The sequence below is a fragment of the Pyxicephalus adspersus genome, chromosome 3 (genome assembly GCF_032062135.1).
Source record: "Pyxicephalus adspersus chromosome 3, UCB_Pads_2.0, whole genome shotgun sequence".
In the NCBI taxonomy this organism is placed as follows: Eukaryota; Metazoa; Chordata; class Amphibia; order Anura; family Pyxicephalidae; genus Pyxicephalus; species Pyxicephalus adspersus.
In genome coordinates this window covers 13,112,240-13,136,546 of record NC_092860.1, presented here as the reverse complement: position 1 = coordinate 13,136,546, position 24,307 = coordinate 13,112,240, and the positions used below count along the sequence as shown (strand labels likewise).

Sequence of the window (24,307 nt, the reverse complement as noted above, 5' to 3'; positions counted from 1 at the left end):
CCATGTTAAAAATGCTGCTCTAAAGTCAGTGACTTTTGATAGGCTTCAGAATGGTATTTCAGTGAAATCAGAGTTCCAAATACCAAAACTGGCAGCGATCATATTTCTTGTTTTATAGAGGCCCTATATTGAGAGATTATGTAAGCTGCCTTTTTTGACCCAGTTGGTACTCCTTTGTTTTTCTTTTTTTTTTTATACTCACTGAACCCCAGACCCAAAACAGGATGCAGCTCAGACTTTATTATATTAATAAACAGGATTTATTTAGCGCCAACATGGGTTGCAAAAGACAGACAGAAACAGAGTGACACAAGAGGAGAGGACCCTGCCCAGAAGAGCTTACAATCTAGGAGGTGGGGAAAGTATCACAATAGGAGGAGATGACAATCTAATTGCTGCAAAGTCTGAAACCAAATGATCAGCTTTGCTTTCAAGAAATTGGCATTCTTGGGAAATGGTCATTTTACATAATTCCTCAGGAATGCATTAAAGTTGCCTTGACAATTTGAGATCATGTTAGCGGCTTAGGTTATAATGTTATTAATCTAAATTGTTCTTTCATTACATGGAGAGCTAGAAGTAACCGTTATGCATTTGGGTACATCACTTCTGCATTGATAAATGGCGCTTTTTTTCTTTCAGGGTTGGAATGAGAGGACGAGAACTCATAAGTGGCATTGGAAAGACCATGATGCAAAGTGGCGGCACCTTTGGAACATTTATGGCGATTGGAATGGGTATTCGGTGTTGATTTGTGATAGCTGTTGCCTGCAATATTGACCTATAAAATATTTCACAGAACACATACCGTGTCCTTATTGGTGATTAAATAGATGCCATTCCATATCGCTGTGTCTGGAAATAGCTTTTCCCGCAAAGAACTATTGTGGTCACATGACTACCCCATTCTAGTTATGTCTATGTCCACTTTAATATTGATTTGGGGTTTTGTTTTCTCTCCAATGTACACTTAATTTGTTTCGTTAACTTCTATAATTTTTATTAATTAAAAATAAAAGGTTTTTCTAAGGAGATTCTTCATATTATAGCTTGTTTCTGTATTTACCCCTTCCTTGGAGCAGGGAAATGTTCACCCTTTGTGGGTTGGCGGTGAACTACAAGCTTGGGGAAAGGCAGAATTGAACTGAAACTTTAACAAAAATAATATTGTAAATATAACATACCACTAAAGCACCGCTTTTTGCTGCTACTTTTTCCTTCAGTCAGGCAGACAGGGCCATTTGCTGTACAGATTTTGCTTAACAATATCATTGCATACTTTTCATGGGGTTTACCCGGTTTTATTTTTGGGCTGGAGGATATCCATCATTCAAACCTTTCCACACCAGCCTTATGTGTCTTTGCCCGCTGCTTTTAGTTATTGAAATTCCATTCTTGCAATCATTGCAAGTGAGTATAAAAGTCGGCATACAACTACAGAGTGCCTAGTAACGTCTGCTTTTCCAAACTCTAACCCACAGCGGTATTGTGATAATTGCATAATTCCTCTTAATGAACAAGCCCACTGCTTGAATGAGGGCAAAGTCCTTGGGAGAAATAAAGGTGTCCCAGCAAGAGAATCAATATTCATGGGCATACGCAGAAGGAGCAGCTTGTAGCATATCCCACTCCTATTCATTGCTAAAAACAGAAGGTAAGGGGCTTACCCCTTTAAAAATAAAAATGTTGGTAATAGGTCCGCTTTAACACTTGAGGAGAATCAACAGAATAAAGCCAGCCATACCTCGTCCTCGCTTGTTGAAACCCTTCCATCATGAACGTTTTGAGAAATGCACTGTAGGTAATATAGCTTGGTCTTGTTTTTCCCAGCTAGGTAATTAGGTTTAGCCTGTCCAAAGAAGGAGTAAAAAACCAAGATGGGACTTTCACGGCAGCTATATTCTTTAAAACTGTCATACTTTATTTCACATTGTTACAATATAAAACACTGTAAGCTCCTAAAACAGCTTTATGACAACACATTACGAATGCTGGGTTTATCATTATCCAACGCGTTTCGCAGACATAGTCCACTTCTTCAGGGATATGGTTCAGTACAAGCTAACACAGCAGCATTTCAATGTAATACAGAGACAGGTATTATTGTTGCCATATATCACATCATAATATCAGTGACAGGGTAATTACATAATACACACCGATAAAGTTGCCAAACAATAGATAAACTTTGTCACCCAGTGCAAATGCAGACCGATAAGAGAGGAGACCACAGTTCACACCCCAAAGAATCTTCTAAAAAACGTTCTTCTCACAGATATCCAGTTATTTATATACTATATGTTTTCCCAAAGAGATTTCCACCATAAATTGCCATCAATGCCCAAGTTCATTCATATGTTCAAAGGAACAGCCAAGTATGCAGCAAGAGGACACGTGCACTAATACAACATTATCCTTCATATCAATCATATCTATATAATTAAGGTTTAATTTATCAAAAAGAATTCTTCCTAAATAAATATCTATATTTGTGTAAAAAACATGTATATATAGGTGTACGTCCCATGTTAATCAAAAAGGAAATCTTATCGAATAGTTATTTACATGTATCTCTCGAAATTAGATGTTGTATTGTATATTGAATAATACAATTAGTATCCCAGGTAAATCCACTACCCATACTATATGCTATAAACCACAGATGTCAAAGGTCTTCTATTGTATCACAATCAATGATCCCCGGTATATCTACTACCTAAACTATTTACCATCAGCCATTGACTAAATACTGCCAATCACAATTCCATCATAAGGCAATACTATGTGCATGTGTCCCGCATCCATGTACATCCATGCAAACTACAACCACATAAATTGGACTGGTGGAGAATGGGAAGAATTGATCCGCTTCCTATGTGAGTACCCCAAAAGGAGTACATGAAGAGCTTTGGAACCCGCTCCCTCCTCTCTCTTATACCTACCCACATTGGACTGGCGTGGGACCCGCATCTCGGCGTCCCACGTGCAGATTGATGTCATGCCTGGGGAGCCGAACTTCCAGTTTCTCCGTGGAACCCATCACAGGCACAGGCACAGGCCCAAGCATGCGTCTCACTTGGTGAGCAGAAGAGGTCAGGCAGAGCACCAGGAATAACTCCAATTCCATGAATAGATAGCTAGACATATACAAGATCTGCTATTCAAGAAAGTCAAATACCGCCCCTTATAATTGAATATTGATCACAGATAACTAATACTACCAGCCAGTGTATAACGGTATATAACTGTTTAATACAGTGCTGTCATTTACTTGATCATTCAGCCTAGATGTATTGCGGCTGAGTAAGGGAGACATAAGGACACCAAAGGGCATCATGATCCTCCCGCGGGTCCCAGAGTGTATCTAACAACATAAATATAAATCACACTATATGCCAAAATTATATCCAAAAATTAACAAATCAAACAACAGGCACAGGAAAGATACAGTTCACAAAAAGACAAAGAGAAAACAAGTGGACATACTTACATAAAGACAATTAAACAATAAGATAGAGAGTACCAAGAATAGAGAGAGAAATTGTCTTATTTCCTACTTCCTCCCACTTTACCTACAAAAAGGACTTGAAACTAGAAGTGTCATTTAAATCAGGGAAGAAGTTAGCTTTTAGTTGGAATATCCATCTAGTTTCCACCTGTAACAACCATTTATCCAAATCCCCTCCTCTAGAGTCCAGACATATGTCTTCCAAAACTATAGCTTATAAAAAAGAGAATTGGTGTCATAATTGTGTTGCAACGCTATGTGCCGACTTAAAGGGGTAGTAATTCTCCCATTAGAAATAAGATAGATGTGTTCATATATCTGCTTTCAAAGCCGACGCTTCGTTTTGCCTACGTAGTACTGGCCATATAGATTACTCCAAAAGTGCCACAGTTCACTAACTTCCTTAACCTTGGAACAACTTTGACAGGTAATTCCCCTTTAAAGGATTTTTCTACTGGTTCATATATCCATTGACACATGTTACACGGATTACACCTAACAGTGCCTTTCTCTGTATCTAGTGATATGCTTACCTCTTGAAAATGACTTTTTACAAGCTTCTTAATGAAGGTGCCCGCCGATTTACAATTTGTGGTTTATCAGAGATGTATTTCTTGATCTTAGGATCACTTGTTAGAAGTGGTCAGTGTTTTGAAACAATTTGTCTTTCTGTTGATGATCCCTAGAATATGTAGTTATCAACCTTACAGTTTCCTTGCCTTGTGTTGGTCTCTTTAGGAAAAGCAAGCTATGCCAACTAGATTTCTTATCTTTCTGGTATGCGCTTTTAAGTGTTTTCTTACTATAACCTCTATTTATTTGACGATCACATAATTCCTTGTCTCCCCAAATCCCCGTCATCCGAACAGTTCTTTCTGACCCTCCAATACTGAGAGTAGGGGATACTCCGGATGAGCGGGTTGGGGTGGGCACTCATGGGAAACAGCACGGTGTTTCCCGCTGTTGTTTTTCAGTATAAAGATGAGCCAAGTACATTATTCTCCTTCTTTTGGATTAAAACAGGGGTGTCAAACACTGGCCCCCGACATACTTTTTTGTGGACACAAAAGGAATCCCAAATATGAACAGCAGCTGGCCCGCCACTGCATTGAAATATCGCTGCTGCTACTACAATTCCCGGCATCACTCATACCTATAGACCAGTGGGCTCTCTGCCTATGCGTGGCTCCGCATTGGACTGTTTTATATAATAATGCTGGGAATTGTAGTATCGGCGCTTTTTCAATGAAGAGGGAGTTTCAGCGGCGGCCACCCATAAGATTTAGCTCTGCATTGGCCACGTCTGGCATTTCCAGCACTCTCCCTCAGCTGTACTTTTCCTTGCTACTCCAAAGAATGGACATGAATGGTTGGATTTTCATAGAAGAATATTGATATTAATATTGTTAGCCTGTGCAAAAACGGTACCATTGAAATTGAACCCAGAAGGCTACAAATAAAGAAAGAGGTGTAAGATTTTTTCCTAAAAAAAATTAAAAAAATAATTCTCTCTCTATTATAAACTTGTTCCAGATTGAATGTGAAGCAAAACCTGTTTTCATATGAAAAGGGTTTATATCTAATGAAAAGGATTGAGAAGGTTGGCACACGACTGTCTACGTTTTTAATTTTGGCCCTCTGAGTATTTGAGTTTGACACCCCTGGATTCAAATATCCAAAAAAGGATGCCTGTGGCACTACAGCCCATAGTGAACCTCAAGTTGTATTCATTACTATGTATCCTAACAAAAAATTTGTTGAACAGCTCAATAATTCCCATCCAAAGGATGAAAATATTGTCTATACTATAAGGTGATATGACGTAGGTACATAGACAAGGCCTTATCTGCAAACAGGTTCCTTTCCCAACCTCCTACAAACCCAATGGCACAGGTCTCTTTCCCAACCTCCTACAAACCCAATGGCACAGGTCTCTTTCCCAACCTCCTACAAACCCAATGGCACAGGTCTCTTTCCCAACCTCCTACAAACCCAATGGCTACGCCTTGGGTTTGTAGGTACAATGTATCATCAAAGAGGAACACATTTCTAGTGAGGATAAACTCCAATGATTCCAAAATAAACTCCGAGTAGGGCCATAGTGTTTTGTCCATTTCCATTAAAAACTTCCTCACTGTTTTGATACCTATATCATTGGGGATACATGAATATAGTGATTCTGTATCTATGGTAATTAAAAGTGAATCAGAGGGGACATTCAAATCCTCCATTAGTCTAAGTAAATCAGGAGTATCCTTTAAAAAGGATGGCAAACCATGAACACGTGGGCACAGGTATAAGTCAACAAGTCTACTTGCATTGCAAGTTAGATTCCCAATTCCAGAGACAATCGGTCTACCTGGTGTATCCTGTAATTTTTATGTATTTTCAGGAGTGCATAGAAAGTGACGCTTTGGATTTGAAATTTGCAGATATTCAAACGTCTGTTATGTCTACCTGGTGTATCCTGTAAGTTTTTATGTATTTTCAGGAGTGCATAGAAAGTGACGCTTTGGATTTGAAATTTGCAGAATTCAAACGTTTGTTGTGGTATAACAGTATTTTGCAAGGCCCACAATAATAGAGACTTATATTCCTGATTACATTCCTCAACCCTTGTCACAGAAAATCTTGCAGTAACATTTCTGATTGTCTACGATCTTTTAAACACATTATCTTATACCAATCATTGTCAAGAATCACAATATTTCCTCCTTTATCAGGTTTAAAAGTTATAGATCTATTTCCCTGTAATGATTTTAAAGCTTCCCACTGTTTCTTAGAGAGATTGCTAGCATATGGTTTCTTAGGTTTTAGACATTCAATCTCCCGTGTTACTTTGTATACAAAGGCCGAAATCTGCGGGTGAGCAGTAAAATTCAGAAACATCCGAGAACATTTTTTGACATTTGGAACAACTTCCAATGACAACGGTTCTTCTATACTCCAGTCATTCGATTCCTCAGCTTCATCAGCTGAGAAGTCAATTTCATTTTCATCTAAACAATTATATCAGATCTTTCAGCACCCAAAAATCCTGCATAATAAAGGATGCAAACTCATCTAGTTGTAAACACCTATTCTCTTCCTGTTTAACTTTAGACTTGTCAAAAACTGATTTGAAGTACACGTTTCTTGCAAAAAAATGTACATCTTTCACCAAAGAGAACTGATCAATTTTATTCTGGGGGAAAAAAAATTCAGTCACAATCTCAATATTGATCTCACTGCATCTGTTAGAGTGTAACTAGATAGGTTGACAATACCAAAATCCGAGTTCCCTAATTGATCCTCTGAAAGAATTGGTTTGCTTAACCCTTTGTAGCATTGTCCTTCACTGGATTCCCTAGAAAAGGTGATGGGGTGAAGACAGTTAAGCCTGTCCAACTAATCATATCAGCTCTCCTGGTGCTACTTTTATGCCACCTGTCATCCCACAAAACAATTTGTACTTCTATTAGTCATCTCTGAGAAATGGCATGGAAGCAGACATACCTCAGATCATTGAAGGCATGCTTTACTATAGGTCATGCTCAGATGTGATGGGAAAGACTTGGGCAGGAAGATGACAAACTCAGTACAGCCCATAAGCATGCAAAGACAAAACCTATGAAAGACTTGAGGAAATCTAAACATGTAACCAAAAACCACTGGGGGGAATCCAGCTCATGTACTGAAGGGGATACATCCAAGTCTAAACTCCCAATTAACAATTGCTACAATATATTAAACTTATCATGAGGGCAATGGGAGGAACAAAATAAAACCACCTTAAGAAGTAACTAGTAACAAACTGAAAAATCAAAGAAATACCGGTGAGCTAAGTTACTATGCAGTAAAAATGGGGACACCAACCTTCCTTTGCTACTTCAACTAGGCTGAGATTATAACAACCTTGAAGCATGTTCTTCCTTCACCATACTATCTGCAGTTAGCTACTCTGGGCCTCTTTTAATAATGTTTTACATAGACTAGAGGATACTTATGGGTGATCCTCCAAACCTGGAATTAAACTTAGTTGGGTTTGAAAAAATTTGTCAAGAAGCAAATGATTTTTTAAAAATACATTCCAGGTTTGCTGGATATCCCATGATAGCCAAACTTCTAGAGCATTGGAAAGCTTTAATAAATCAGTTCGGATGCCTATCCTGGAAAAAAAAGTACATTGCTTTTAATGTGCACCTATATAGAATTATTAGTTTAGGGTGAGCCAGTGCTCCATTTTAAAGTGCTGTTTTAAGCACACCACAACATAAGGCTGATAGATAAATCTCTATCTATATATATCTAGACATTGTCCAGATTACAGCAGGGCAGGATGTCAATGGCAAGGGCATCTAAATCAAAGGAGTGTGGAATTCAGAAATTGTCAGGTTAAACAAATGAGTTTGTTCTATACATAGTTCTGCTGGAAGAACCGATTGACTCTTAAATATAAAAAAAAAATCAATTCCAGTCTCAGGCAACATTTTTTTCAAATAATTTTATTTTTTTTGAGCGCTTCTTTACAAAGATAGTTGAAATATGAAAGTTGGATAGAAATATCAAGCAGTCTTTTCAAACACACTAAAATTAAAAAAAAATATAATTTCCGAGCTCACAGAGCTTAAAGAGCAAAAGATTAAATGCAACCAGACAAAATGTCAGGCATTTCCTGGCAGCTATCTGGCTCGCAAACAACTATGCTCCCAGGATTATATCATGACTCAACAAACGCCTGGAAACAGCTGAGATTTTGTTTAGTATTTAAGAAACACCATGACACTATGTACAAAATAAACATCATAGATACATAACTGTAATACCCCAGACTTAAAAAAATTGCAGTTACACATTTGCCTGCTTCTTCTCAATCTTCTAGGTTTTGGTGAAAACAAATATCTGCTTAACATTTGTAACAGAGGTCCTCTTAAAACTTTAACATGTCAGGCATTTCAGTTCCCAATACCCTTTTTTTCTCCTGTACTACAGTCTGAGCTAGTTTTTTTTTTTTTTATGATGTAAGGCAGCACGCACAGCAATTTACTGGGGGCTGAGTGCTGGTTAGCCAATACACTGAACGTATCCTTTATTTTTAAAGGTATTAAGAATTAATATCTTCCTCATTTAGATCTAAATAAAAGACAATTCTGACAACACTCTCTCCTCTCTCAAAACTGGAGAAAAAAAAAAAAAACAAAAAAAAAAAAAAAAAAAAAACAGCTATGTACAAAACTGTAGCAGTCTTTTTTATCGACGAACAGGAAAAAGAAGCTGGGTTGAGGTCATGGAGTCTGGGAAAAGGCTGTGATAAGTTGGAAGTGGGACATACGCAGCTGTGATCATCTTACCTGTGGATGAAAGATAGAGAAATTAGCACTGAACTATAAAAAATTGTCAAAGTCATTTAATGACCATGATAAATTGTTACTTACCAGCAAACCACCTCCCGTGTAGTGCATTAACGGCAGCTATTGCAGATGCGATGGTTGGACATTTCACATAAACGTTTCCCTGTAAATGGGAAGAGAAAACCATTTTAATGACTTGCAACGTTCCTACAAACCTGATATGATGCAAATAATGACATACAGTGATACACTGGAACACAGAAGTTCAGTGGAATGATATGCAGCTGTCCACTGAAACAGATCAGTGTAGAGAGGCTAAACCAAGAGCTACACAAGCTATTAATGTCTTTGTTGAAGATAAGCAAGCGGCCATTTCTTAGAAGCAGAGATATAACTACCCCTAAATAAATCCTTACTTTGCACAACTTAAAGAAACCTTCAGAATCCCTAACACTTGCAAATCAGATACCTGGTTCCCCCCATCGACTGGTTCATCACTGCTACAGTACAGTAGCAGATACAGAAACACAGTGAACTAAAGATTCACCATAGGCTGGAAAGGAAAGTGATGAGTCTTTTTTTGTATTTAGGTGTCATTGTATATCGTAAAACTAAAGCGTAGTCTACACGAGTTCCCCTTTTTCTGTGGTGCAGTAACAGTTTAGTCTCTATTAGCTATGCATTTCACCAAATAGCATTTATCAGCAGCCAAGACTGGAGTTTCAAACTGCGAAGACATGTCAGAATTTATAGACTCGTACTTTCATCTCCTGACCAGCTTCAAGCAGGATTTGCATTCACATTATTTATGTTATTTTACCAAACTGCAGGAGAAGGTTATTTCCTATAATCAAAGTCAACATAAACCACTACCAAAAAAGTAGACCACCAGTTTATAACAGCTTTATATACACAACATACCTGTGGTGAATTTTTGTCAACATAAATGTGTACAACTCCTCCATGTTTGTTGCATTCTTCAATTACATCATCTTTTATTTCTTGGTCCCAGCCAGGCTCATCTTCCCTGTAAATTTCAGGACATAATGTTAAAGGCTTGACACATTACAAGTTACAAGCAGACCTGAACAACATTTACCAAGCACACTAAGGATGATTCAACAAACTGTCCCTAGCAACTATAGTTTCATCTCTAAAAAGCTTTGTAGTGATACGAGTAAAAACCTCAACATTTATAAAACATGGAAACATTAGCTATGCCTGCAAGTCACAGCAGTTTACAGGTTTTATGAAATCAAGCAAAATGAACAGTCCAGCCATAAAACTATGGGTGGCATGGCCATGTGACAGTAGGGTTCAGCAGGAACATAATCCAGACAAGCAGAAAGATGCAGCAAATGCCCTGTGATAAAAACAGAAAAATAACCACAGAAGGTAGATTGTACTCACGTCTGAGGGTTGAACATGTTTGACAACTGGAAGCACTGTGTAGCCAGCGGCTGAGTAGATGCTGGAATAGGTACATTGGAGGTGCTTAATGAGATGGCAGCAGCGGAAGCGGCAGCGGCAGCTGCAGCAAGAGCTGTGTAAAAAAGAAAGAAAAAAAATTACATTATTTATCTTAAAAACATTAAAAATACAATATTAGTGAACACTAATTGTGTCAGGAATGTATAGAACTAAACTAGATGGATCAAGATGGGTACAAATTTTTACTGGGATTTCAATCACCAGAGAAGTATGTATATAGTATGTTGCAACTACATCTTTACTGGACTATTAGGGTTTTTGCCTATTCTCCTGTGCAGCACTATAATAAATGTTTAACAGGAGATCTTAGAGAAACATTCTTCATCATTCTTTCCAGCCTAGACTTAATTTCCACATAAACTCTTATTTTTGCCAATGCTCTTTTCTTTGATGTTACTTTAATTCTTCATCAGCACCACAAATTCAAACCCAGCTTGGAGGCCCAGACTACCTAACAGTTGATCAAGCAGCTGACCTAAATGAATACATCTCTGTGCATTCTCCCATTGCCAGCAGGATGTAACAGCAAAGCACACACAGAACTATATCTCAAGTCTTTTTCATTTAATTTATTATTTTTACTTTCTAAGCCAGGGGAAAGCCTTGAGGTAATCAGATCAGTGACTGCTCACAATACAGTGCATTCAAAGCTAAATCTCATAACTATAGTATTTACTGCCAATTGTAACTTATTAGGTAAACGAGCCAGTACATTGAGGCTCACTGGCTGTCAGGTAGCAAAGTCACAAATACTGGCGGTATGATTAATGTACTATTTTTAAATGTCAAAGCGGTACATATAACTTATTTTAACATTTATTTTAAATTTCTGTCAGTACCGCCCCCCAACACTGCACGCCCACACACACACATCACAAGTCTGCCCGGCATCTGCATCCCCTAGCCTCGCATTTCCAACGTTCACACGCCGGAATGAGAGGCCAACGGGACGCAGGTGCCGGGTCGCCATGCTTGGAGGAAGCCGTGGGCTCGCGAGGACCAGGTAAGCCCACATTTTGTAATGAAATTTAACCCGAAGCCACACACGGGATTACCGCCAGGGGATTAATTTGCTCAGTTTGTATGTCATCATGGCTAGGTTCTCTTATAACCAAGTTCAAAGTAAAAAATAAAAATCCTAAATATCTTTTCAGACCAAAAGCAACTAACACCCAACAATTAAATTAAAAAAATATAAGATACAAACCTTCGCTTTGTTGTGTAATCCTTGTCTGGAGATCTGAAGAAAACAAACAATTAAAGATTAGACGATTCAAATAAACAATTTGACATTAAAACATACAGCAGCATAGTACAAGGGGTATGCATGCTCACCTGCTACAGCTCCAAAAGCCAATGACCCACTCATCTGTAAGGCTTGCTGAGCTGCTGGGGGAATCTGCAGACCCGTACCTTTGACAAAAGAAATGCAAAAATCCACATGAGATATGATACACATCAGTGTTATAAATACAAAGATCTACTGTGCAAAACACACTTTAAATACAGGGGCATTTTAAAACCCAAATACTTCTTTCACCCTTGTTCTGTAGCCATATTCTGACCTACCCAACCCTGTAAACTGTGTTTTTGTTCTATTAGTGCATGCATTCATTGCAGAGAAGGGAAGGGTGGGTTATGTTAAGTAAGATTAGCAAAAAAAGTATAGGTGCACTTTGTTTTAGTTTTAAAGTCCAACAATTTGCAGTCCTAACAAAAACTGTAGATTCAATTTGCATACCTTCAGCCAGCCTTGCCATAAGCTGCAGTCTACCAGTAGTTCCTAAGTCGATTCCTGTTCGTTCTAACTCATCGCTATCCAAGAAGGAACTGGCATTTGAGGCGTCAGTACGCTCAGTCACATGACCGACCTTCATAGGACGTCCAGCAAGCTCAAAACCATTTAACTGCTCTAGAGCTTTTTTGGCACATTCAGAATCTGAGAACTGCAAAACACAAACATGTTTTCAATTAGTCGATTACACAAATTCTTGTCTTATGAGATGTAATGAATTGGACACTTACAGTAATAAATCCATATCCCTTGGACCGTCCAGTCTCACTGTCCATCATAAGCTGGATGCTTTCAATCTAAGGGAATAAATAACAATTAATGTCTTGTTGAATAAAATATGATGGAATACCAGAGAATGATTGTAAAATGTACTTACTCTACCAAAGGGTTCAAAGATTCCACGCAGCATGTCTTCTGTTATGTTAAAGTGTAGAGATCCAACATACAACCTCATCGGTCCTGCAGTGCCTTTCTGTAAATTATTTGCCATAGCAGCAGCTCTGTTCTTTTCTGCCTGTGAGTGAAAGGAAATGAAATGTTTTCTACTAGTCTAATTTAGGCAGGTAAAACTTAACTGTATATGACAATTTAATCTGGTTAATGAGCTACTGATAAATACAGGATGGTATGTAAAACCAAATCAGTGATTGTAGCTGGTTTCTCTAATGAATAGCACAGAAATTAGACCTGTCCATTTAACCATTACATGCTAGCGGGCAAAGATTAATCTCAATTTTGTATGAGTCACTCATCAGTCAGTACAGCCAGACCCAATCACAGACTCATGTAGGCACTTGATCAAAAACATTCTAAAAAAAATACCTAATTTTGATTATCAAACTATTAAAAAAAAGGAACTTACCTGAGAAGCCTGTACTATAATAGGAACACCCAAGACTCTCTGTCCTGTTAGGCCAATGGCTAAAGGTACTGAACTGACATCAACAAACTCCACATAAGCAATACCCTTAGAACGCCTGGAATTCCTATCTGAAATCATTCTTACATCACGAACCTAAAACATGGGAAACATCGGTTTCATTATCATAACATGCTTAAAAAGATTGCCAAAACACAAGGAATGTATTAAATCAATATCAGTCAATTTATTTTCCAGAACAGTTTTCAGATTACATCTATAATTAGGCAACCTACCTTTCCCACAGTGGAGAAAAACTCCTCAAGATCTCTTGGCCGAATTCTAGCTGCCAGCTGCATGCAAAATACGGTACGGGCATCTCTCTCTTCCGGTGTAAGATTATCAATAGGTTCTCTAGAAGAAAAATTGAAGTAAAATTAACAATTTAATTTCTTTAATGAACCAAAACCTGCCAGGCTTACAGTTCTGCACACATCCTGGATAGTAGTAGTTTGATTCCCTGTTTACAATACGCACAGCTGATGACTGCACTTCACACAAAATCCCATTCACTGCCTTTTAAATAAATCTTCTAAATATTCCATCCTTTAAATAATATTTTCTGTTTCTGTAAAAGCCATTTCCAGTGTTGAATCCAGAATTGTTTTAAGACGGGTGGGAAGAAATTGTAGATGGGTGGCAGGCCCTGTATTGTGAGCCAATTCTCAGTTAGCAGCCAATACCAACTGGGTTGTTACTGAAAAGTGCACCCAGCTAAAAGGGGCTGGAGAGAACACTGGTTCAAAAGGTTACCTTAATGAGGTTTATTGCATTTGCATGGACTTTTACTTTGTAGAAATGGACAAAGGTGTTAAAAGGCAAAAAAAAAAAAAAACAGTGTGTAAAGTACAACAAAACAAACTCGTTACGCTCAAACACATAACACTCTAATATATGCATACAAACATGTTTCCAGCATTCAATTTTTTGGCAAGCATACATACCTTACAGGACTCTTCTCTTTCTTTTGAGGGCTTCTACTCTTTGATTTGCGCCTAAAATTCAAGACAATTGCAATTAGAAGATTCCCTCAAGCTCTTAAAAGTAAACACTGGAAAAAAAATTACAAACCTTATTTTCACACCATGTGGTACTCCCATCTTTCCACGCATAGGACCTCCAAATTTGGGTCCAGAGCTTTGCAGGAGAAAGAAGAAAACAAATTAATTACATATGCTACAATATGTAAACCAGAGTACTACTCACAGACCTAAATACACTGAGCGGAACCAGCCATCAGCAGCAGACGTCAAACTGGGTTAGTCTAAGACCCAGTAATACATCTGAAGTAAAAAAGAAACATTGGCTGCACAACTGTTGGTTTTCAAAATTCAATAAAACTGAAGGACACAAATGGAACAGTCTCCACCTAAGTTCCTAAACCTAGAACTACTGTGGAAGATAGATCAAGAGGCTAACTTACTATGGGCTCCTGTATCGGCCTCTGAACCTACGATCCCTGCTTCTGGAACGGCTCCTTCGTCGTTCCTTACTGCGGCTACGTTTCTTCTCCCGGCTTTTGCTTCTTTTTCTCTCCCTCTCCTTACTATGCTTACGAGTCTTGCTCCGGCTGCGTTTCCGTTCTCGACTGCGACTCCTGCTTTTGCTCTTCTTTTTCCTTTAAAAAAAAAACAAAAAAACTTTTACAACCACACTTCCCAAAGCAGAAAATGGGAGCAAGCGAGTAGCCTGCAGTATCAGTAAATGCATATATTTTTTTTCTGGTTCGATTAGGACTTACAACGAACTTTTAAGTAACCCTCTATCAAATACTTTGCATACCTATGCATTTGCCACTTACTCCAAAATTTTACCCCATTTTATGGTTTACCCGTTTGTGATACATATAAAGCCACTCAATGTAAACATCATTGAAACCTATTCCAGAAATTTTTTAAACAATGGTATTTCACATCATTTAAATTACCAAAATTGATCTCTAGCTCTTTCACTATATTGTTGTAGAGATTGTGGCAATATTGGCTCTCTCCTTCAACTACTATGTATTTGCAAATCTCTCTGCCCTTTATAAAAAAAAAAAAAATATTTCTCGTTTGATTTCAGAAATATCTTATGTGACAATCTTATCCACTCCTGAACTCGCCATACATCCTCTAAATGCAGAACAAATTGTGAAGCAAGAGCAGTAGCGTCACATTTTTGTTAGCAAAATTACATATTACTGATCATGGCGGAGCACTCGCACGTATATTTAAGTGGCAAATGATTTAAACATTTGTTGCTCTTACAAAATATAAATTGATCTTTCATGAATAATTCTTACCCCCCACCCCCTAGCGGTAATCCTGTGTGTGACTCAAGATATGGATTTTACCTGAAAATCCTGAGTCACACTCGGGGTCGCTAAAAAATCATAAAAAGCCCACCTACCTTGCTCCGTTGTCATCCCCCGGCGTCAAAATCTTGATATTGATATATATATTTATTATACATGCTATTGTACAGCTGTATTACGTTTCCCTTTTTTAATCAGATTTTTGTCTTATTTAAAGTTTATTAAATATTGGTGAGTTATTCCTAAGAATTATAGCCTACAATGTAAAATATATTTCCATGCAAAAAAAAAATGTAATGCTTTTTGCATGGAAAAAGTGGGTTAAACTATGTTTTAAAAAACGGTTATCCTTTTACCCCTCTATTCACTCTATATTCCTTTGTTTTTATTATTATCCCTCCCCTCTCCCTATTCTCCCATTTTCTATTTACAAGTTTGTAAAAGATTTCTTCACTTTTTGATAATCATTTTTGACATTTATTATAAATTATTTCTTGTATTTTCCCCTTTTATCAAAATACTTCAACAAAGAAATAAATGACAAAAACGACAGCATTATATGCATAAGCTCAACTGCGCAGGCTGAAAATTGCATTATCCATTCAAAGCTAACTTGCAGAAAAACAAAAGTACTATAGGGAGATCTAGCTCCACCAAAATAATGTTCTAACTAATACTTATGTGTGGGATCCACTTACTAATGCTACCTAGATTACATTGTCATTTGTGCCCTGGAGTATAATAGGATCCCAGGTTGGGTATGCCAAAACAAGGTTTATCTATACTTTGGCAGTATTAAAGCAAACATACAATTTTAAACATGAAAATATGTATACATTTTTATCTACACTAGAATTTTTTTTTTTAAACAATTAGGGTTCTATAAAAGTGGCAAAACAGACATCCACTGAAACATTCCCCCTTCCTTTTGTGTGATGCTTCCTCCACCTCCTAGATTGTAAACTCTTCTAGGCAGGGTCCTCCTGTGTCACAATCTGTGCGACATTTGCAACGCCTATTTAATGTAAAGCACTGCATAATATGTTGGTGCTATATAAAACCTGTTTAATAAAAATTTTCCCTGGCGGAGAATCTTCAAGGAACATGTATTTTTTTATTGGCAATAATTGACTCTGCATCAGGGAATAACAGATTCACTGCTTTATTTAAAAAAAAAACCCAAAAATAAAAAGTATATTTGTAGCACAAAAACAAAAAAAAAAATGTTTTGCGATGCAATGTCAACTACGAAATCCTTGCTTGTTAATATATATATAAAAAAATACACTAAGTAACAGATAAACAAGCCCGATGTCAACATTTCTCTGGTCTATAGTGGTGTGTACAGGTTGAGAACCAAAGTGGGTAAGTATATCTAATCCCAAAAAAGTTATGTTATTGCAGCTTATTAGTGCCAACATCTGTCTTTTTTGCTGCTGATCCGGCTAATAATTTTCTGTACTAAGGTGATGTCGCCTATTGAATTTAAGTAGAAGCACGATCAGCTTTGCTGCACTCCTGATTCCAGAATACGGACACCTTCCGTCCTCATTTACATTACACAGTTGAAAAAGAAAAAAGGCAGATAACCCTATTTTTAAAAAAAATCAGCTACAGGTACAGGTACAGTGTACAGGAAGTTACTAAGGCTTGATACTTCTAACCATAATAACAGGCATATCAATAAACAAAATTAGGATTACTTACTTCTTGCTGCGCTCTTCATGTCCATTGGCACTGTTCAGTTTGTTCTCGTCCTAAGCAGGGTTGATAGAAGAACATCATGAGGACGAGGAGGAAACATTTCAAGTGGGTAAAGGGGTAAAGGGAGTTGGAATGAGAGAATAAAAAATATTTAATATCTAAGTAACTAATGCTGTGTGTGGAAAGGCTACAAAAAAGAAAATATACATGGGAAGTTACTTTGAAGTAATCCACTAGGATGTAAAAAGTGGATTACGAAGAATTAAAATTAAACTAGTGCAACTTGTTTTAGTAGTCTGTAAATAATTCATGTGGTTGAGCATCCTGTGACTGTAAAATGCGGTAGTTTTGTCTACATGTGGAAGACAGTATTGGTATAAGCAAAATGGTTGGGTGCTGTGGTCCTTGTGATGAGTACCAAGGCTATCGTTTTTGCCTAAGCCCCAAGTGGCCACGCTAGCAGCAACCACTATCCATTTCCTGTGAACGGCGCCATCTCTGAGATCTTCGCCCATTTTCGATGGAGGGTTGGGACTGTAAGAGCTTGATGCCACCTCTGTCACACATCTCGCCCTGAAGCAAACAGGGATTCACACTGCTTTAGTAACGTCGACTCCCAAGAAAAATCAGCAAATATGCACCTGTCCAACCTACACATTGCCCTACAGCCACACCTGCTAACATGGAAAAATCCCTGACTAAGGCTTTTTAAAGCCAAAACATTTAAGTTCATGGGATCATTAAAATATAACAGAAATACTGGCTCTTCTAGTCAAACATTTATGGTGGTAAACAAACCACAATGGGGATTCAAACAAAGCTAATGTCAAAAAAAAAAAAAAAAAAAAACACTTTACATTGAAAGCAAAATTGAACTGGGGTTTTTCAGTGCTTTAGCATGCAAACAGGTAAACGCCCAGTGAAAATAATGGACACATTTGCATCTCCAAAACAGGAAATTTGCATCTATATACAGTTACACTATACTAAATGAATGTTTGAATCCCCTAATTACAAATCAAAGAACTTTGTCGAACATAAGGTTCAGGACAGCATAACAGCCATATCAAATTATGACAAAAAAATAAATAAATTAAAAAAAAAAGACATCAATAAATAAGTGGGAGATCCAAGAATCTGGTCACATTTCTTTTCTCTTGTTTACCCACAGGCTGAATGCTCCTGTTCTCAAAACTTTTCACCAGTTTTCAATAAGTAAAACTAAAAAAGAAAAAAAAATACATAAACTTAAATTGAGCAGAGTAGATTCTGCTTGAACTGTCCTGCTCTTGGCTGGTGAAAGTGGATATTCTTGGAACCCCATTTTTTCCCATAAATCACTGCATTCACCTTGTTGCTATGCCAAACCGAGGCTCGGCAGTTCATAGGCAAGTCTTTTTACCTAGGGGACCACGGTACAGCGATACGTCACTCAATTACTACCTTATGATTGACAGTTCACACTGGAATCAAAGGTGAATTCATGGGAGTAGAGGTGATATATCGTTAGGCAAGTCTACAAAAAGAGATAGATGGGCATTTATTTGTCACGCTGAAGTCAAACTACTGCACATAATTATCACATTTACAGCAAATATTTACTTTTTAAGTTATGCAACATCTCCAAGGGATAAGTCACGAGATCTCCAGGGGTGTTAGTTTACATTTCTGCAGTAGTTTTAAAAAAAACTATGTTCTCAATACTAAAATATGTAGCAGAGCATTCTCACCTTCCTGTAAGGAGCTTCCAGCATTGCTTCTATATCAATGTCATCGGCCATTTTGATTTTTCTAAAAAGAAACAGAATATTTATCAATTCAATTATTTACACAATGTCCAATCTAGACAAACAGATTTATCAAGTTTATCCTTTATAGACTGAACGGTAAGTCCAATCACAATGTGGATAAAGATGAAGGTTATTGGGAAAGCTAAAATATTGCTTACATCCCCTTTCTCTTCTAAGCTTTGCACCATGATAGATAGGAATACCAGGCACAAAATAATGCATTTCTTTCAACCAGACCATCTTCTGTGTTGAGTTATAACAGACAGATAAATAGTCACAGGTGCCCAGTTTTTTGATGAATAAACCAATTCTTTTACACATGTGCCAATGGGGGATATGAAAAAGAAGGGTTTTATCCTTCTGAAATTGGATTGGTTATAAAGTTGGCTAGGATGTAATACTACAATTAAAGTTTCATCTAAACAATTTGTGATCAGACAAGGCTTAATTGCAGAAAGAGACAAGTGGTGAACTCTGCATCTGTAAAACACTGGGAGCAGTTTAGTTTCCCCTATGGTTGCCAAACTGATGGCAAAAAAAAATGGCTAAATGCAGCACACACATAGTTGCATCAGTGCGATCAGTGATTCAACTTTGTTTTGTCCTTCCTATCGGGATCTGAGACAGCATCAGAAAAACTCCAACATGACTCTTCCGAGTTTATAAACAAGGCAGCATTTGACTTGATCTCCCTGTGACCATTAAAGTTTGTAAATGAATACACTGTAATACAGATAAAATGTCCCTATATATTAGGCAACCTTGGTTCCCCCAGAAATGAGCAGGGCATATCCTGACATATGAGTCAGTCTGGTCATGCCACATCTAGAGCCTTCCTGTTTGCTGTGAAGCAATCTTTATCTGCAGTGCAAGCCTCTCCCCGCTTCAATAATTTGGTAAATCTAGGCTTCCAACATACTAAGATTTTCCACTAGTTAAAAGATTACCAAGTGACAAGTCATTATTTAAAAAACAAATACAAACAGATGTGGAATAAAACGCCAACAAGCAATAAAATCTGCCAGGCTCAAATAAAAAAAAAAAAAGAAAAAAAAAAGAACCTTCTTTTACAGATTCGGGGTGCCTGCACATGTATTCAAACAAACAATCCAACTAATAACAGCCAGAGCTGATTTTATTTGAAAATCTATGGATAACCTCAGGATTCATGAGTTAATCACATATTAATACTTGAGATCTGTTTAATACCAACTTCCTACATGCTAAATACTAAGCAAAAACATGCAAGTTTTACTAGTCCAAGTCACTCTCTAACTTTTTAACAGAGGGGAACCCTTGAAATAACTTTCAAGTCTTCAGGGAACCTCTCCTATAATTACTATATCCAGATCTCACAGTATATTAGTGTGGTGGTCAGTGGGAAGAATGTCAGCTTTACAGATAGCCAGAAAGGTCAATGGTGTCAGAGGTAACTGACCTGGGAGTCATGAAGTGCTTATTGCTCAAGGAACCCCCAGCAACCTCTGGAGGAACCCTGGTTGAGAAATACCAATCCAAGCCATTATTGGGAAACAAACTTCATTTCACATTCCGATAACTGATACATATATTTGTAAAAGACCAATTGTGTGTTTAAAAGTAAATATTTACATTTCCAAAAAACGAAGCATTTATTACACTTCTCATCAGGAGATTTTTTTTTACTAGTTGTATTTACAAGGAATAATGTTTACCTTCTTGAAGCAGAGAGAACCAAGCAGAATATTTATCAGTCATCACCCATGGGTATGACACCACTTAAACCACAGAGGAATCAAAAGCTATTTTAACCTCGTGTGGCATGACGGACCTGGTCACCGCTCATACGCAGCACCCTGCGTTGTATCACATATCCCCAGAACCATATGGCCGTTTATAGAATGGAGATTCAGCTACTCTGCCCTTCACATAAGGCTGCAGAAGGTGAATTGCATCAATCTTCTAAACCTGATAAACCAATACCAGGGTCCTAATAAAACAATACTGCTAAATTCCAAAAACTACTAGGAAAAAAAGCAACACTGACTTATGTGCCCCCAAAATGTACAAAGCTGAATGGCATCACCTATTTGATTCTCAAATACTAGAAAACCACATTCCTCCCTCCCCCTACACAACTCTCTGCCAGATGAAACAAGTTGTACTTTGCTCTCTATCTCTTTGTAATTTGTAATGTTGTAAAATCATGATTAAAGCAGATAAAACCAAGTTTCTTCTCTATAATGTACCCTGCGTTAAGCATGCAGCTTATTGTACAAGGGGGTCGGGATTGAATGAACTCCCATACACAAGAATGGGGGTTATGTCATTCCAGCCTGGCCGATCACAATGGCTGAAGACCCAAAACTAGGAAAGGACCCGGTGAAGATATGGGTGAAGCGAGGAAAGGTACATTTATAAGTGTAAGCTAAAAAAGTTAATTGACTTGAATGGAAACAAATTTCCAAGACACTGCGTATGGCCAGGAAATCTATAACATATGGTAACAGCAAACATGGCACAACTTTTATAGTCCATTTACTTGCTGTGTCCCTGCCAGACACATTCACACCCTGATCAGTCGGTTGTGTTAAGCTACGTACACACGTCCAATTATTATCGTTGGAAAACGAACGACGAACGATCCTGCACGATATCTACGAACGATCGTATAGCACCGATCCTGCACATAGAGATAACGACACGATCGTTCGTAGATATTGTACACACAATAGATACGATCGTTTGAGCGATAGAGGAACTATGTGCACGACAGGAAAGTGAACGAACGTTCGTTCATCACGCATGCTCAGACCATGGACGATCAACGAACGATCGTACACACGAACGATGTTCTACGATCGTCGTCCAATCCGATCCGCCGGTCCGGTCGTTCGTTTCCAACGACTTTCCTCGTTCGTCGGCGTCGTTGGTTACTTTTTTACGAACGATTTTTGCCCAATCGATCATTCCTCGTTCGTTTTGAATGATAAAAATTGGAAGTGTGTACGCACCTTTAGGTGACTATTGTCAGAAAGGAAGTGCTGGAGGTTCCAGCGATACCAAGATGCAATATGGGACATCTTTCCTGGGACAGTTTAGAGTCGTGTTTCTCAACCAAGGTTCACATCCAGCGTTTGTTAGGGATTCCTTGAGCAATGAACAGTTTTTGTGCCTCATGTCAACTTAACTGACACCAATGATCTTTTTGGCTATCTGTAAGGGTGACAGTCTTCCCACTGACCACCACGCTTATATACTGTGAGCTGTGGATATAATGATTATTGAAGGAGTTCCCTCAAGAGCTGAAAGTTATTTCAACACTTCCCCACAATAAAAAGGTCCAAAACTAAAGCCTCATAGAGGTCAGATAATTGTCACAGGAAATCTTCTGTGATTGTTACCAGCGACAGACGAATGAACCCTGTACACACACCACCGTTCTCTACTATGAGGAAGGGGAGGACAAGTTAGCAGCACCCCACTGTTATCTCCTCCATAGGAACGCACAACAGTATTTTCCCAATCTGCAATGGCAGGGGGAACTCTATTCATGTCAGATTTGAGTTGAGCAAAACCATTCGACACCGGCAAAAATCATCTGACACGTGTATGTAGCTTTAGAAGGAAATTATACTGTACTTCTTGTTGGATCTTGGGGGAAGGAAGCGCTTCCAACCAGAGCGCACACACAAAAAAAAAACTTTTTAAAAAGAAAGTTTTGCATATACTTCATTGATGCAAGAGATAGTTCTATACATACACAGATTCTTCTAATCACTAATATATATATTTTTTACAAATATAACAAATAAGCACATGCTCACTCCAGTGGTTTTTGGAGGGTTTTAATGCCAAAAGCAAACATGGACAAACTACCAGCAGGATATTATTACCAAATTGACCACTGGCAAAATAGGTCTGACCACAAGTTTTCTTTTAGGTAATAGCATCAGTTGATGCAAATACTCTCTATTCATCAGATACACCACCCCAGTCCTGAAAATTTAAAACTTATTGTGGCTCCTGAAACAAAAAAAAATTGCTCAATCCTGGCCTAAGGCAACCTGGAAAAAAAAAAACACATTGAACTTAGACCCTTTGTTCATGGGGGCAGTGCACGGCATAGGAAATGTTTGTCACTACTTTGGCGAGAACAATAAAGTTGTGATTAAAAAAAAAAAAAAAAAGGTCTCTGCTTAGCTTTGCTTGCACAAACCTAAAAGTCCTGTCCACTACCAGGGACCAATCAGATACCAGCAGGTATCCAGAAGCTGCAAAAACCCACCAATCAGAATGATTTATTTTTAGGCTGCAAGAAAACTCTAAATAACATTGTATCTGCACATTACATAAAGATTACAAACACCTCACCCTGATAATTATTACAAAGGTTATAGCTAACTTTGTGTCCTTTGATGACAAATATACAACCACAGAGCACATGGCCTGCTCAATCCTGGAGGTGTAACTTCTATATATAGACCATATAGAAGGAAGATCTTAAGTAGCAGCTGCTACTATGGAGGAAAGAAATACCAAAAGACAAAAAAAAAAAAACCAAGACACACACATACATATATATATATAAATATATAATATTGACACATATCAATAGAAAAGGTTCGTCACAAGGTTATAACGAGCAGCGTGACTAATACATAAAAGCCTATTGGCTCATACATGATAAATAAAACAAATCTTCCTAGACTGGAAAAATAAAATCACAAAATTGGCAGACAATACCGTTCGTTATGGACACGCGATTCAATAAATAACGTGCGTTATAGTCACGTGCGATATTCCAGGCTACGCAGACCGCCAATGCTGGCACGTGAGGCCCACTATCACCCTACATGGGTGGCGTGGAGGGTGAGCAAGAATCGGGAGACTTACCAGAAGCGTACTCCTGTCAGGTGTTGGGTCACAGCTAGGCCTCGGGCCTTGTTTACGGTCTGGAGGAAAATGGCGATAGATCTACAAAGACAAGAGCGCTTCGTTACACAGCTGGCAGAGCAGCGAGTATGAGGCGGAGGAAAGGGATAACAATGGGGGAAAAGAGAGAAGACCCGGCCGACAACTTGGATGGTAGAGTAGGAGCGGGAAATAAACGCGAGGCCGTCTAATGGCAAACCTGCGACTCCCCGAAATGGCGGCGGCCAGGTTCTCTACACTAGCAGCAACACGGGGTCTCCGACGGGCGCGGCCAAGGGCACACGTGACTCTAGAGGGCGTAATTCCGGAGGGCCACGTGGTGCTTGTCAGAGGAGGAGCCAGTTTAGTCAGGTTTCCCGCCTTTCACAGCTCGGAAGGCGGGTTCAGTTGGTCCTTGTTGCCAGGAGACCATGTTTGCTGCTTTCTTAGTAGCTAAAATATGAAATGTATGAAACATAAAACCATAGTGTGTTATAAAATAAGGAACACATAAACACTGAGATGTGATGCCAAACATACTGTGAAAGAAATTTGAGGTGTATACTTGTACAATAAGGAGA

The 24,307-nt window shown here is 38.2% G+C and overlaps 2 protein-coding genes across 5 annotated transcripts in view; one reads left to right on the top strand and one right to left on the bottom strand.

The window, feature by feature from the left end:
• The window catches only part of ROMO1 (reactive oxygen species modulator 1), a 6,306-nt gene extending 5,272 nt beyond the window's left edge, over positions 1-1,034 (top strand). The window contains exon 3 of the mRNA XM_072403642.1: positions 643-1,034. Within this exon, the coding sequence (XP_072259743.1) occupies positions 643-751 (109 nt within the window). The 3' untranslated portion in view covers positions 752-1,034. The remainder of the gene's footprint in view (positions 1-642) is intronic.
• A 6,938-nt stretch (positions 1,035-7,972) lies between these two features.
• On the bottom strand, positions 7,973-24,044 carry RBM39 (RNA binding motif protein 39). 4 transcript variants are annotated; one of them, XM_072403636.1, is made up of 18 exons: positions 23,947-24,044; positions 23,709-23,789; positions 18,774-18,834; positions 17,047-17,096; positions 14,467-14,661; positions 14,115-14,180; positions 13,988-14,038; positions 13,280-13,397; positions 12,987-13,139; positions 12,501-12,638; positions 12,355-12,420; positions 12,071-12,275; positions 11,665-11,742; positions 11,537-11,569; positions 10,249-10,381; positions 9,760-9,865; positions 8,923-9,001; positions 7,973-8,838 (listed from the first exon to the last, which is right to left on the bottom strand). In XM_072403636.1, exons 3-18 carry the CDS (start codon positions 18,822-18,824, stop codon positions 8,738-8,740), a joined length of 1,623 nt encoding a protein of 540 aa, XP_072259737.1. In that variant the 5' UTR covers positions 18,825-18,834; positions 23,709-23,789; positions 23,947-24,044; the 3' UTR covers positions 7,973-8,737. The 4 variants fall into 4 exon arrangements, with proteins under 4 accessions (XP_072259737.1, XP_072259738.1, XP_072259739.1 ...); XM_072403637.1 differs by adding an exon at positions 18,394-18,559 and having other exon boundaries at positions 23,709-23,997; XM_072403638.1 differs by adding an exon at positions 18,487-18,559 and having other exon boundaries at positions 23,709-23,995.
• Between the last annotated feature and the right edge of the window lie 263 nt (positions 24,045-24,307).